Here is a 13,982-nt window from a genome sequence, read left to right as displayed (position 1 = left end):
GTGAACTGGGAGAACTATAAATACCTGTTAGAAGGCCATATCTTTGGGCTTCCCTGAGTGTAGTGACCATGTATTTGGGCATGTTCCTTATAGGATCCCTGCAGTTTATATATGTGGAGTTTTTACAGGATATCTTAGCTCCTGGGTCTTCTAAGTCAGGGCAGCTCCTGTACATAGCTATGGACAGCCAAAGAGAATAGTTGCTGGGTGGCTCTGTAGACCCCTGCATAGACAGCTTCGAGGACTACTGCCACGAAAGAGGGATGGCTGATGCTGCCTTGGTGGCAAGCTGTGCTTCCTGCCTTAAGTTCTGCTGAGTAGCCTGGTGCCAGGTGAGGACTGGGATCATCTTGTGAGTCTGCATGGTTTATTGCAGGATTAAATATTTTTTCTAAATAGACCACCCGTCTTCCCAGTGGGTGTTTCATTGTCTTTCTCCTCCATAGCTTCATGGCACTCATGATGGGAAATATCTCAGTTCTGACCCATAAACCCCTAAACCTTTAATTTTGATATATTTTTTTTCTATGTGAAAAAGCTAGAAGGTGTCTTACCAGTTATGGATATCCTGGGCTATGAGTTGTAGACAAGCTAGAAATTTAGGTTATTTTGCAAAAATAATTTGTTGGCTTTGACTGGTATCTATAAAAAAATTGCCCTTGATCCTGGAATAAAACTCCTAGGACACCTGCCTTTGGTATAAGCCACTAAAATCTTTGGAGAGAAAATCATTTCAAATTTTATTTGTTTCTTCAGTTTTCCTATATTTTCTTACTTTTTTTTTTTAGTTTGTGAGTCCTTGTAGCTTTCCTTTTCTTCTCTTTTTCAGTTTTATTTATATTTACTCTTCTCCTGCCTCCAGCTCACTTAATCTTTCTTCTTCCAGTATTGTTGCTACTTTTGTTCTTTTAAATTTCTTTTGATTTTTGTCTTTTTAACATCTTCATTATCTGTGTGTTACTTTTGTTGCATTTTCTCTCACTTCCTCTCCCCATAAGTCTTTGTGTCCCTGGTTTCTAATATTAGAAGTTCATGGTTTCTCTTGCTAATAACCTATTAGAGCACTCAAAATAGTAGTGGAAACAACTCAACTAAGAGTCAGCACAACTTCAGTCCTAACTTCATTATTAATTGTCCTCCTCCCCTTATTTGGGAGTAAACAAATTTTTATGGGAAACAATTTTTCCATCTCTAAAGATGGGTATAATATCTGCTTTACCTACCACCATTGAAATGTTGGTAGGCCCAACAAAATAATGCATGTGAGGGGTAGAAAAACTGTAAGCCGTTACAGGAATCACAGAGTGCTCACTTCAGCAGCACATATACAAAAATTGGAGTGATACAGAGAAGATTAGCATGGCCCCTATGCAAGGATGACTCACAAATTCCTGAAGGAATCATGCAAAGAATGACCAGGTACCTATACAGGACTTATATTCATTCTGTCAGGTGAATGTGGGGAACCTCAAGTCATATTTCTTTACTTTTCTAATTTCAAAAATTCCTAATTTTTATTAGGAATACTGTAATCCAGTGTGTGAAGATACAACTATTTGCTCTTAGTTTAAAAATATGTAATTATGAACGACTATATCTTGGAACCTGTTACTTATAATGTTTCTATGGAAAAATGCAATAGGGTAAGTTGCTAAAAATTGGTGACAATAAACCCATGTGTCCTGGAGAGAACTTTTCAGAGCAATTAGAAATAAAAAGAATTTAAGATTTGCGTTATTTTGAACATAATCTAGTAACAAATTATTTGCAGGAAAAGCAAGAAGTTTAGGTACTGTGTTCTAAATCTTTATTATAGGTTGGTAGTAAAGCTAGATTATATAACTTAGAAAAGACCATTCCTAGGGGGTTATTTTTTGATATTGTATTTCAGCTTCATAGTTAATATCTTTTTATTGAAGAACCTGGTTGAATCTAACCTCTGGGAATTCTGAGTGGGATAATGAGACAGTGGAAACACTTGATCCTGGGGTTTGTGAGCACGAGTCATTGAAATAGAAATTGACTGACATTCTAAACATTGTAAAGGACCAAAAAGCATAGTAATTGAGGTTTAGGTGACTTACCAATGGTTTTTTGAGACAGCTCTAAAAAATAAATAAATAAAAGAAAAGAGAGAATAAATTAGTAGGTGCTCTTGGGCTCTGGAGGCCATAGTTCTCATTTATATGCTTTTCCTGGTAAGAATCTGTACCACTAAATTTGGGCTCAGCTGCAGTGGGGTAGTAGGGAAGTTGAGGTGTTTTTTTTTGTTGTTGTTTGTTTTTTTGCTAAGATGCTAAGACAATCTAATATATATAAGGGCCTCTTTACCTAATGCATCCACTGAGAGGGTAAGTAGCAAAGGTACTAAGTAGGGGACCCCACTTTGGCCCATTTAAACCCCTGTAGATGGTTGGAAAAATCCTTCTCTGTTTAAACTTAATTTTCTTCCTCTCTCCTATTATTTCACTTCTTTTCATTTCACTCTGTTTTTAAAAATCCCTTGCTGATGTTGATAAGCCACTGGAAACCTTTAAGGGTTCATCCTCCACTTTACAGTTTGTGTTTAGTGGTGGAATGTACATTCACATGATTATTAATGACTTAATGGAAATGCTAGGTAGAAGAAAACAAAAAAGGCCAAGAAAATGTGGACTCACAAACCCCTGAAATCCCAACATGGGATTCAAGGAAAGGTCCCTAAGATACTGCAGGAAATTAAAATTATTTACAGTGAAGAATCAGACAGCAAACTTACTGATAGGTCCTGTACCGCCAGCTGAGAAACAGAGAGGGAGAAAATCAGTATGCTTCATCACTGTGAAGGAAATAGCCATTCCCCAAAACTTACTCTAGAGGGAGTGTCATAAGTAGAAACCCTAGGAACATCATGGGGTTGTTTGCCTGGCAATCTTTGAATAGGTTCCCTGTTGTACAATATAAGGGACTTATAGGAATAGACCACCCCCTCCACCAGCCTTGTTTTCAGTGATGTTTGAAACCTTTAGAGGATTGGGATAGACTCATTCATACTAATTTATAATGTCTCCTTTAAAAAATTTCCTCTCTCTCTCTCTCTCTCTCTCTCTCTCTCTCTCTTTCTCATTTCATTAGGGGCTTACTGTTAATTGAAAAGTGAACCTTCCCTACTGCCAGGGCATTATGGCTGCTATTAAGAGGGTCCTTTTTTCTTTTCTTATGTTAGCGGGTGGGCTTTGCAGTCTGTCTATTTCATGCATAGCTTCTTTGAAATCTGTGTAATAGGAATGCTAGGGAAGTTGAGAAACATGGTATCAAGAAAACAGGGTAGGTCAATACTTAAGACTTTGAAGGTAAGAAGTGAAAGGAACCAGAGTGGAGAAACAAATTCGATACTTACGAATTGGTGCTGTGAATTGCACTAAAATACAAAGAAGAGGAAAATCAGTGTGGTTTGACATTATTAGAATGCTCATGCCACCAATATTCTTTTTTAAAGAACCCAGTGAAGCAACTCAGAGGGAGAATTACTACTGCAGATAGGTAGGTAATTTTAGCAAAGGAGCCCCATACCCCTCCCACCAGATCAAGTCATTCAGTGTTCATCTTAAATGGCAGAGGGAAACGTATAGAACCTGGGCTGAAGGTTGTTAGTCTCCTTCACTTTCATCTCTCCTCTCTTTCCTTCTTTGCCCTGCCCAACACTCAGCTGTCTCAAAGGATTGACACTCCAGGGGTAGTTAGGATGTCTTTTGGCCATTTTTCATCACCCTCCTCTTTGGTCTTTATGGTGCTTATTCTTTCACCTTCTAGAACCACTTGCTCTTCTTGTAGCATTACCTTCAGTTTAGCAAAAGTCCACAATAATTGTTTTAATCATTTTTATCATAGTGGAGAGAATGTTTTTTCTGGGGCGTTATTTTAAATATGAATGATTTAGTTTTCCTTTGTCTTAAACTTAGTGTCAGTTCAGGCTGGGGTTTTTTTCACCCCCTGAAGGTTTGGGCATTAGGGGTGTCAGTAATTCAGATGTACTCAAGAAGCATGGGTGGGAAGGCCTAGAAATGGAAAGAGCTTGGGTGAGGAGAGGTCCCATACCTCACAGAAGACCAAAGAGTGTCAGAATTAGGAAACAGAAAAGGAACTCACTTATGGGTCCAATGGCTCCAGCTAAAATATGGGAAAAGCAAGACAGACTAATTAGTATGGTTCTTTGGCATAGAAAATTTAGTTTGAGTTGAAATTATTTTGGGGAAAACATTATAAAAAACAGACACAAGGAACAATATTTCTATTTCACCAGAGGAGCAAATAAGCTTTATTCTTCATTCCCCACCTTGGAGGACCCTCATAACTACTGGGATCTGATGGGTGGAGCTGGAGGGATGCAGTGGTCAAGGTTCCTGTCTTGATGGGTCACTGTTTGTAACTCAGTAGATTCCATAGATAATTGCCTTTCTTTCAACTGGTCTAATTTGAACTCGGGTAGCCAGAATCTATAGCCTCATCTTCTGAAGGAGACAGTGGGAATTTCAGTCTCCTGTGGGTGACCTTTGACTGCCTTAGTCATCAGAGTAACTTGGCCTGCAATATCTTAGCATAAGAGGGAATAGAAACTCTTGGGTAGGTTCAAGACTTTTGTAGGTGAAGTTAGTGGGTAAAGGGATTGAGGCACTAACTAGACCCACATGCTTAGCAATAACAGCCTTCTCTTTTACAAACACATTCGCACAGACACCTCTCTGTATCTCTTGGGCTACATGTGCTTTAGTGACACTTGCTCAGTGTTTACTCTTGATTGACTTTTGATTTTTTAAATCATGTTTCATGTGTATAAATGCTCCAGGAGGTGTAGACACAGAGTGTGATTTGCCTTGAGCTCTAACCCTCAAATCATTCTTCCTCTTCCTTTAGTGTTGGCTCTGACCCAGGAGCTCAAGGTCTGAATGTCCTTAGAGGCGATGGACAGAAATATGTTAAGAAATGAACGAAACCTTGGTGAGTTTCATTTTTCTTGTCACTGGCATTAAGGCTACTCTTCCTGTGGAGAATCTGAAGGAATGGAGGAGCTGGTTAAACTTAGATCAAGAACACTCAACTTTACATTTGTTTTCTACATACAGAGGATTGAAACTCTGCCAAGTAATGGTTCTAAACCATCTGGAGATCTTGTTAAAATGCAGATTCTGATTTGGTAGGCATTAGGTGGAGATTCTGCATTTCTAACAAACTTCAAGGTGATGCTGATACAGATCCTTGGACCCACTTTAAGCGGCAAGGCCATTAACAGATGGGTAAAAGGTCAGAGCATTTATATATCACTGTGTCCATTTATCATTTTTTTTCTTTTCTAAATCAACTGCTTCTCACCCATCCCTCATTCTTTGTCCTCTACCAGTGCTTCTGCCAGAGATGTTTGATGTAATGTCCTTTAAGATGCAATCTGGACACTTCTTCCAGACTGATTCTTTGTTAACATCAGGGCCTAATAGCAGGGCATATACATTCCACACCACCATCCACAGCAGCCTAGGGACCCTCAGTGAGCTGGGACTCACTGCTCCCTTCCTCTTGGTGTGACTGGGATTTTTAGCAAGGGACCTTCCTACCTTTCTAACACTTTTGTTGTTAACACTTTTTCTCTTTGCTATTGAATCTCAAGATTTTGAGAAAACTAAAAGTGATAATACTTCCTCACGGAAGCTCCCAGCTTATTAGAATAAGAATAGGAAGCATTGGGGCGCCTAAGTGGCTCAGTCAGTTAAGTGTTTGACTTAGGCTCAGGTCATGATCTCGTGTTTTGTGAGTTTGAGCCCCTCATTGGGCTCTGTGCTGACAGTGCAGAGCCTGCTTGGGATTCTGTCTCTCCTTCTCTATCTCTCTCAAAATAAATAAACTTTAAAAAAAGAATAGGAAATAAAGAAGGACAAAAGAATTGGCAATTTTTGCAGTAGGAAATAAAAACATCCATGAATAAGAGTGTCTTACATATTACATATTCTAACAGTGTAGTAAAGCAAAGCGCATGGGAATTAAAGCACAGAAAAGAAACTTACTTATGGGTCCTGCACTGCCTGCTAAAACACAAACACAAAAAGGTAAGTCTGGAGAGTGCATGCATGAAGGATGTACATTTCAGGGAGATTCAGGTCAAGCATTTACTACATATTACATTTACATGAAAAGCTGTAAGAAGGTCAGTCAGTATTTTCCCTCCCCACCCCCCTCCACCCCCCACCCCCCCACCCAGGAGACCCATAAGATCATATTTCCTGCAGTTATTTTTCTTGTTTTCAATTTTTGCTATCTTTCTGTTGTCAGATATTTCTAGAACTATTTGTTTTTGACAAACACCTTCATCTAATCACAGGATTTTTCCTTTCACTTATTAATTAATTTTATTAGCAGAGTTTCCACTTTGCTAAATAAGAAAATCATCAGTTACTTAGGGGGGTCCTGAAATCAGCCTCAAGTTCCTCATACTGGTAAAGGCAAAGGAGAACAGTTAAATAGTAGGTTGTTCTCCTTTCCTCTTCCTTTTTTTTGTGCCTCCTTAGCCCCCACCCAACTCCCCCAATGGTAGGCACTTTGTAGAAGATCAAAAAGAACTGAGTTGAGAAATAGGAGAAACTTACATAAAGGTTCTGAAGTTGCTTTGAAGGCTTTTGTATTACCTGTAATGAAAATTGCGAAGAACTATGAGACATAAATGTTTGTTGTTTAAGCAAAAAAAAAAAAAAAGACAAATATAATCTTATCTAGATTTAGACTTTCAGAGAGCATGAAATGTAGGCAGTCCTATCCCCTCCTCCCCACATGTGAGGTACAAATAGTCTTGAGGTTAAAGATCCAAGACTAGAGTCTCATCAGCTTTACTATTCTGTAGCTCTATGACTAGGTAAGTCACTAAACCTTTGGAACGTTACTTTTCTAATCTTTAAAATGAAAATTATATCTCCTTTCTTACATCAAATGGCTGTAGTAAAAATCAAGAGTAATAATGGATAGGAAAGCTGAAAAGTTCTATCAAAATTGTTATGAAAGAAATATTCAGGGACTACAAAGGAATGAAACTCTTCTGCAAAGTAGAAAGTTTCACTGTGTTTAAGGCATTAAGCTTTAGTTTACTTTCTACTTTCTCTATTTTTCCCTCTTTTCCTTACCGTCATTTGGAAAGTTTTGAATGCTGGTGACAGGGCATTTTCATGAGTATTTCTCTGTGTTCTTTGTTTATTTGTTAATCTGTGTGATTCAACTCTTAAAAAAATATACTTTGGTATTCCTTAGTTACCTCAGTACCGTAGTTACGCAAGCTGACATTGCAGTGAGATTTGACATCAGTTGAGAACCATTGCTTCTGCCTTGAGAGTAACCAATCTTATTTGAAGATGTTGAAAGCCTCTTTACTGAAACAAGTTTGTTTATGAGATGAGCTAATTTTCCCGTGGAATTTCAAAGGTTTTCTGTATGTGTGAAACTATGATTTGGACTTTTAGAACCTATTTTGGTCTTCCATTTTCCTGTTCTGGAGATTTTCACTGAAATTCTACCTTCCTATTGCTTTCCTTCCCACACTTTCTTCTTTTACCTATTCAGATCTTTTCTTTATGTACTTTTATTTCTCTTTGTTGAGCATTCTTTAAATGCTAAAGTATTATTTAAAAAAAATTACACTTAGAAAGCTTTTAGTGAGTTGAAAAATGTAATTTATTTCTCTTGAAATAATTAAATATAGTTCTTGTATATTTATGACTCAATTTTGTTTGTTATTATGTTTGGAAGAAACTAATAGCTTTTCACAGAAATGATAAGATCTCAGCACTTGGGAAGAGATACAACCTTTTCTATGTATTGTAGACTAAGGTAGCATACAGCCATTCCCACTACTAAACAGAGATAATTTATAAAAGACAGCTCCCATATATTTAATATTTAAGGATATTAATCCATATCAGAAATGGCAAATATATTTGAGTTAATGTACTAAGTCTGATCAATTCGTAGCAACACTCTGGAGGTGAGAATTTTAGATTGTATGTAGGCTGAGCAGGAAAGAGAAGTACGCTTACCTACTGATACCTGCCACAGGCAAAGGCATAAGCAGAGGTAGAATGTATATCATATATTTTCAAGAAGTTTTGAACTGAAAGTTTGTGGCCTTGCCTGGTTGAAAACAGGCACAACAGTGAAAGGTTTCACTTACTTTCAGAGTGAAGAAGCAGATAAAAAAAACTTAATTATAAGATTTGAGTATCCTGACAAAATACTAAGTATTATATAATTTTAGATTAAGGACCTCACTTCTGTGGATAATCTTCTGAATGAAAATATCAGAATTAGTTCTTGTAGAGAGTACCAAAATTTCCATACTAAATGGAAATACTGGTTGTCTTTGTGGGGGGTCGTATGCTCTGTTGCCTCAGCAAGTCTCCTGAATTGTGAATCTGTCAGCTATACAGGGTAGTAAAGAAGTTGGTCATTTGAAAAGTGCATACCCTATCTAGAAGCATTCAAATGCAAGATTTAAAATAATGCTTTATTGGTCAGCCAATATACAGGTGGCATTGGACCAATGGATTGCCAGTTTGGGAGCTTTACTTTGAAAAAGGAAGGGATTTAAGTGCGCACCCTACATTCTTCCACAACAGTGTGGTGTGAGATCAGTGTCACCACAGGCTGTGGCTGAGCTGAGATAGACCAAATGAATCCCTTTTTTTCCATTAATTTAATCACAGGTATTGGTCGGGTCACATTTAATTCAAACCTGTGATTGACAAACCTATTGAGGTTGTGAAGCACCTGGAAGTTGTGATACTTTTTGGAGAAAATCATGAAATTATTATCTTTGAACAAGAAACAGTTTTACTTGCTGTAAGTATGACCAAAAGTAAATATTCAATATGAAAAAATTTATCAGAAGCACATAAACTTAGAAGAAAAAAATCTGTCCAACCAGGATTGTTTCTCGCTTCTGAATTTGTGTGTGTGTGTGTGTGTGTGTGTGTGTGTGATCTTCTCTGATTGCCTTACTTTTCTGTACCTCATTCCTCTCTCACTCTTCATTTGTTTAGAAAATGTGTTCATCTCAGTTTGGCAATAAGTGGAAATCAGTTCCAGGAGACTGATTTAAGCATTATCTTGAGTTTTCTTCCTTCTGTATTCATGTCTTCTATTTTTACTCACGTCTGTGTTCTGTTCTGTTAGTTTTTCAATTGGTTGTTGAATTTAAAAGCTTAATGAAAGATTAAATAACTTGCCTGTGTTCGAAGAACCAGTAAATAGGGAGCTGGAATGCAATTCCAGGCGGCCTGGCTCCAGAACCTGAGTTATGTAACGGTCTCCCTGTTTATTTATAATACATTAATAAGTAAGCAGGCTTATTTTTAAAGTGGTTTTTTAAAAGTCTTATTGTACCACTCTCAATTCATGGAGAAATAATGCATTTTTTCAATAGTAGAGGTGAAACAGTAACTTATTCCCAAGCCCACAGCCAAAGTAAACAGTATAATTTCCTTCTTTGTGGGCCTGGGGGGCTTGTAGTTAGAGAGGGACACAGAATCAAGGGAGGATCTGTTTTGGGTGGAAGAAAACCAAACCTGCTCTATACTTTAAGGAGAGGGAGTTACTGGAAGAGGAAAGTACAAAGATATAGAAGGGAGAAGCTGTGACTGCTGAAGAGAAGGTTGGGCTGGGAGATGAGGTCCTATAACTGGACATAAGTGGAGGAATTTGCTTCAAGACAAGAAGGGAAGACAGGTACGCCTGACGTTGGTAAGATACCTAATGAAGGAGAAGGCAGAGAATGATGAGCTTCAAGCCCTGCCACTCTGACATAGCAGGGAACAAATAAGACAGGGAGACATCCTCTGCCTACTGTGGGAGCCCTACAATACCAGATTTTGAAAGGAAAAGAAAAACTTACTCATGGATCCTTGCACCAAAGCTAAAGAACAATAAATATTCAGATCAGTAGAGTTAATGGTTTAAATAATCCACCCATTTCCCAGGAGTCTTTCTGGAAATTGTACCCTCAGGACACCTTAGACCCTTCATTCCCCCATAGGCACATGGATTATTACCACGCTTGCAGGTCTTGAACCTTCTTCCCCCTTGGACACTATTCCAGGAGTAAAAGTGGTCAGGAGAGAATCCAGGTTTACTATATTTTCAATATTCTGATTTCATTCAGCATCTTTTCTTTCCCCTATTTTCCATTTCTCCCTCATTCTTTCTTTTCTCAGTTTGGAAAATCTCCTCTCCATAATGTAATAGCTTCAAGAACCAAAGAAAGGCAATGTTAGAAAGGTTCCAATTTGGGGCTTCTGGGTGGCTCAGCCAGTTAAGCATCTGACACATGATTTCAGCTCAGGTCATGATCTCAGGGTCATGAGATCCAGCCTGGAGATCGCATCAGGCTCTGTGCTGAGCATGGAGCCTACTTGTGATTCTCTCTCTCTCTCTCTCTCTCTCTCTCTCTCTCTTTCCCCCCACACCCTTCCTGCCCTCTCCTGCCCTGACTTGCATGTGCTCTCTCACTCTAAAAAAAAAAATTTCTAATTTTATAAAAAAAGAAAACTGAGGCTGAGAGAAGAGAAGGTCTGTGGCCGAGTGTGCTAAAAATTATATGCAGTCATTTATGGGGTGCCTGGGTGGCTCATTCAGTTAAGTGTCCGACTTTGGCTCAGGTCATGATCTCATGGTTCGTGGGATTGAGCCCCGTGTCAGGCTCTGGGCTGACAGCTCAGAGCCTGGAGCCTGCTTTAGATTCTGTGTCTCCCTCTCTCTCTGCCCGCGCCCCTGCCCCCCCCCCCCCCCTCTGTGTGTCTCTCTCTCAAAAATAAACATCAGAAAAATTTTTTTAAATAAAAATTATATGCAGTTTTAGTCTCCAATTTTTCTGACTTTGGTTCAGTGCACTTTCCTCTGTACCTCACACAGTTTTCTCTTTCTGTTCCTTTTGGAATATTCCTTTATGAAGTAAATTAACTTCTTTCCTACATATTGACTCTCCCAATTTTTTTCTGTTCTTTTTATTAATCTCTAGAGTGTTCCTCTTATAAAATGATCTAAATAATAGGGAAGATTTGTGTAACTTTTAATAAAAATTATGACAGTACAGAAATATAGACTACTATTGAATGAACCCCACTATATTCATTGAAGGAAGGATGAAAAAAAGAATGAAAGAAGGAAGCATTTGCCTTATTTGTCTTACGTTGGAGGTTAAATTTCTCTAATTTAAAGTATGATCTTTGATCATTTCCATCATCTTTTGGGGACCTTATTTAACCAATCTCTAAAACAACAGGGTTTAACAATGCTCTGTTCAGCTCAACTTTTAATGATTCAATTAGTCTAAATCTACACACTTGTAGTCTTGTTATTCCTGGGTCTTTCAGCCTCAGCTGATAAAATCTAGGATAATGGGGAAGCAAAAGGGCTGACATTCTAAATTTTGTTTTTACATTTATATATTTTTGAGAGACAGAGCACAAGTGGGGGAGGAGTAGAGAGAGAGGGAGACAGAATCCGAAGCAGGCTCCAAGCTCCTAGCTGTCAGCACAGAGCCTGACACGGGGATGGAACTCACAAACCGTGAGATCATGAATGGAGTCAAAGTCAGAGGCTTAACTGACTGAGCCACTCAGGTGCTCCATGGGGCTCACATTCTAAATTTAGGGCCTGCCTAGGAGAGAGAAGACAGGGAAAAAGCCTCCAGATACCAAGGTTTCATGACAGAGAAGCAATCAGGACGTGCTCGGTTCCCTAGTAAACTGCTAAATGGACACACAGATAAATTCCTGAGGTCTTCTGCTTAAAGTCGTCAGAATTAATACCCTTTGAAGAGAAGCTTCAGAGAGAAGCTCTCACACTGGCATCTCCAGGAATTACCAAATCCTCTATGCCACCTGCGGTGTGATTTAGTCATGGACAGTGTAAGGGTACTGTGTTTTGGTGCTGTGATGGAGGCCCAGAAAGACTTGTAGGACTGGTGATGAACAGGGAGGCCATTTACTTTTTCTTTTCAGCCTGTGTGAAGATTGAAACTCTTAAGGGAACTCAGAAGACCTAGGTCTTGGTTAAACCTTCATTAGCTGCCTTATATACTCCTTTCTTTTGACCTCCTGCTTACTCACATTTCTCCTTTCTGAACTGAGAAATAGAAAGAGACTTAAATACCATTTCTGGAGTCAACACTGAAGAATAATAACAAAAATCCACAGGAGTCTGGATTAATTGATTTAACAGAAAGGGGGTTCTGATTAGTTTTCATGAAGTACAGTGGGAGATCAGATGCTAAAATACTTGGATTTGAATCCTAGTTGCTCTACCTTATAGCTGTGTGACCTTGCACAAGTTACTTGACGTTTTTGTGCCTAAGATTATTCATTTTAAATACAAGATGTATAATAATATCTACTTCATAGGATTGTTATGCTTAGGATACAGCTTGGCACATAAACTCTGTACATATTTTTATATTATTGTTTTGAATTGCAGTCCTTATCTATGTATGCTTGTATAGGTACATCTCAGGAGGGCCTCATTCATCCTGTAGAACCACACAGCATATTGAACTTCAGGGATGAATGGTCCCATGCATCTTTCAGCTAAATACTATTTATAATAACTAATTACTCCCTTCCTCTGAGATTAAACCCAATATGTATCACATATTTATTTACCTTATTTACCATCAGAGGATAATTCTCATCTTAAGAAGCATATTGTCATAATCATTAGTATAACTCCTGATTTGATTTTCTTCCTTACTGTCTAAAATCCCATCACACTGCTTGGAGCCTGCTTTGGATTCTGTGTCTCCTGCTCTTTCTTCCCCTCCCCCACTAGCGCTCTGTCTCTGTCTCTCAAAATAAATAAACTTTTAAAAAGTAATAAAAAATAAAATAAAATATTGAGTCTCTTGCAGCCCTCTGAACAATGTCTATTTTTTGATCCCATACTATATATAGATGTGTATATATATATATGACATATATATGTAATATATATAAATATATACATATTACATATATATGTAATAAAACAGCCTCATTCATGGGATGCAGTTATGCCACAGTAGTAGACTAGCAAAATAATTTTGAGATTCAGATTAATTCACATTTTTTGCATTTTGAATTATGTTTTAAAAATTGAAGGAAAATTTTTTCATATATGCATAATATCCTAAATTTCTTGAGACTTTTTATTTCAGGAAGATGACTTTTTTTTTTATATTTATTTATTTTTTATTTATTTATTTTTTTTTTATTTTTTATTTTTTAATATATGAAATTTACTGTCAAATTGGTTTCCATACAACACCCAGTGCTCATCCCAAAAGGTGCCCTCCTCAATACCCATCCCCCCCCCTCCCCTCCCTCCCACCCCCCATCAACCCTCAGTTTGTTCTCAGTTTTTAACAGTCTCTTATGCTTTGGCTCTCTCCCACTCTAACCTCTTTTTTTTTTTTTTTCCTTCCCTTCCCCCATGGGTTTCTGTTACGTTTCTCAGGATCCACATAAGAGTGAAACCATATGGTATCTGTCTTTCTCTGTATGGCTTATTTCACTTAGCATCACACTCTCCAGTTCCATCCACGTTGCTACAAAAGGCCATATTTCATTTTTTCTCATTGCCACGTAGTATTCCATTGTGTATATAAACCACAATTTCTTTATCCATTCATCAGTTGATGGACATTTAGGCTCTTTCCATAATTTGGCTATTGTTGAGAGTGCTGTTATAAACACTGGGGTACAAGTGCCCCTATGCATCAGTACTCCTGTATCCCTTGGATAAATTCCTAGCAGTGCTATTGCTGGGTCATAGGGTAGGTCTATTTTTAATTTTCTGAGGAACCTCCACACTGCTTTCCAGAGCGGCTGCACCAATTTGCATTCCCACCAACAGTGCAAGAGGGTTCCCGTTTCTCCACATCCTCTCCAGCATCTATAGTCTCCTGATTTCTTCATTTTGGCCACTCTGACTGGCGTGAGGTG

At 38.2% G+C, this 13,982-nt stretch overlaps 1 protein-coding gene, 1 long non-coding RNA gene and 1 other non-coding gene across 7 annotated transcripts in view; 2 read left to right on the top strand and 1 right to left on the bottom strand.

Moving 5' to 3' along the window:
- Window positions 1–10,658, top strand: part of LOC125938404 (uncharacterized) — a 60,633-nt gene extending 49,975 nt beyond the window's left edge. The window contains exons 2-3 of the long non-coding RNA XR_007462690.1: window positions 4,894–4,977; window positions 8,715–10,658. This is a non-coding gene — a long non-coding RNA (uncharacterized LOC125938404). The remainder of the gene's footprint in view (window positions 1–4,893; window positions 4,978–8,714) is intronic.
- The window catches only part of TSBP1 (testis expressed basic protein 1), a 217,663-nt gene that overhangs the window by 179,329 nt on the left and 24,352 nt on the right, over window positions 1–13,982 (bottom strand). For all 5 annotated transcript variants that reach the window (XM_049653493.1, XM_049653494.1, XM_049653495.1 and 2 more), the window contains exons 10-16: window positions 9,902–9,922; window positions 6,615–6,653; window positions 6,036–6,056; window positions 4,129–4,149; window positions 3,380–3,400; window positions 2,759–2,779; window positions 2,085–2,105 (exon numbers count right to left, since the gene is read on the bottom strand). In XM_049653493.1, coding sequence (XP_049509450.1) covers window positions 2,085–2,105; window positions 2,759–2,779; window positions 3,380–3,400; window positions 4,129–4,149; window positions 6,036–6,056; window positions 6,615–6,653; window positions 9,902–9,922 — 165 coding nt within the window. The remainder of the gene's footprint in view (window positions 1–2,084; window positions 2,106–2,758; window positions 2,780–3,379; window positions 3,401–4,128; window positions 4,150–6,035; window positions 6,057–6,614; window positions 6,654–9,901; window positions 9,923–13,982) is intronic.
- On the top strand, window positions 1,305–1,413 carry LOC125939182 (U6 spliceosomal RNA). The gene has a single exon (XR_007462944.1). It is a non-coding gene; the product is annotated as a U6 spliceosomal RNA (small nuclear RNA).

This window comes from Panthera uncia, assembly GCF_023721935.1.
Source record: "Panthera uncia isolate 11264 chromosome B2 unlocalized genomic scaffold, Puncia_PCG_1.0 HiC_scaffold_24, whole genome shotgun sequence".
NCBI lineage: Eukaryota > Metazoa > Chordata > Mammalia > Carnivora > Felidae > Panthera > Panthera uncia.
This window is presented reverse-complemented; position numbering and strand designations above follow the sequence as displayed.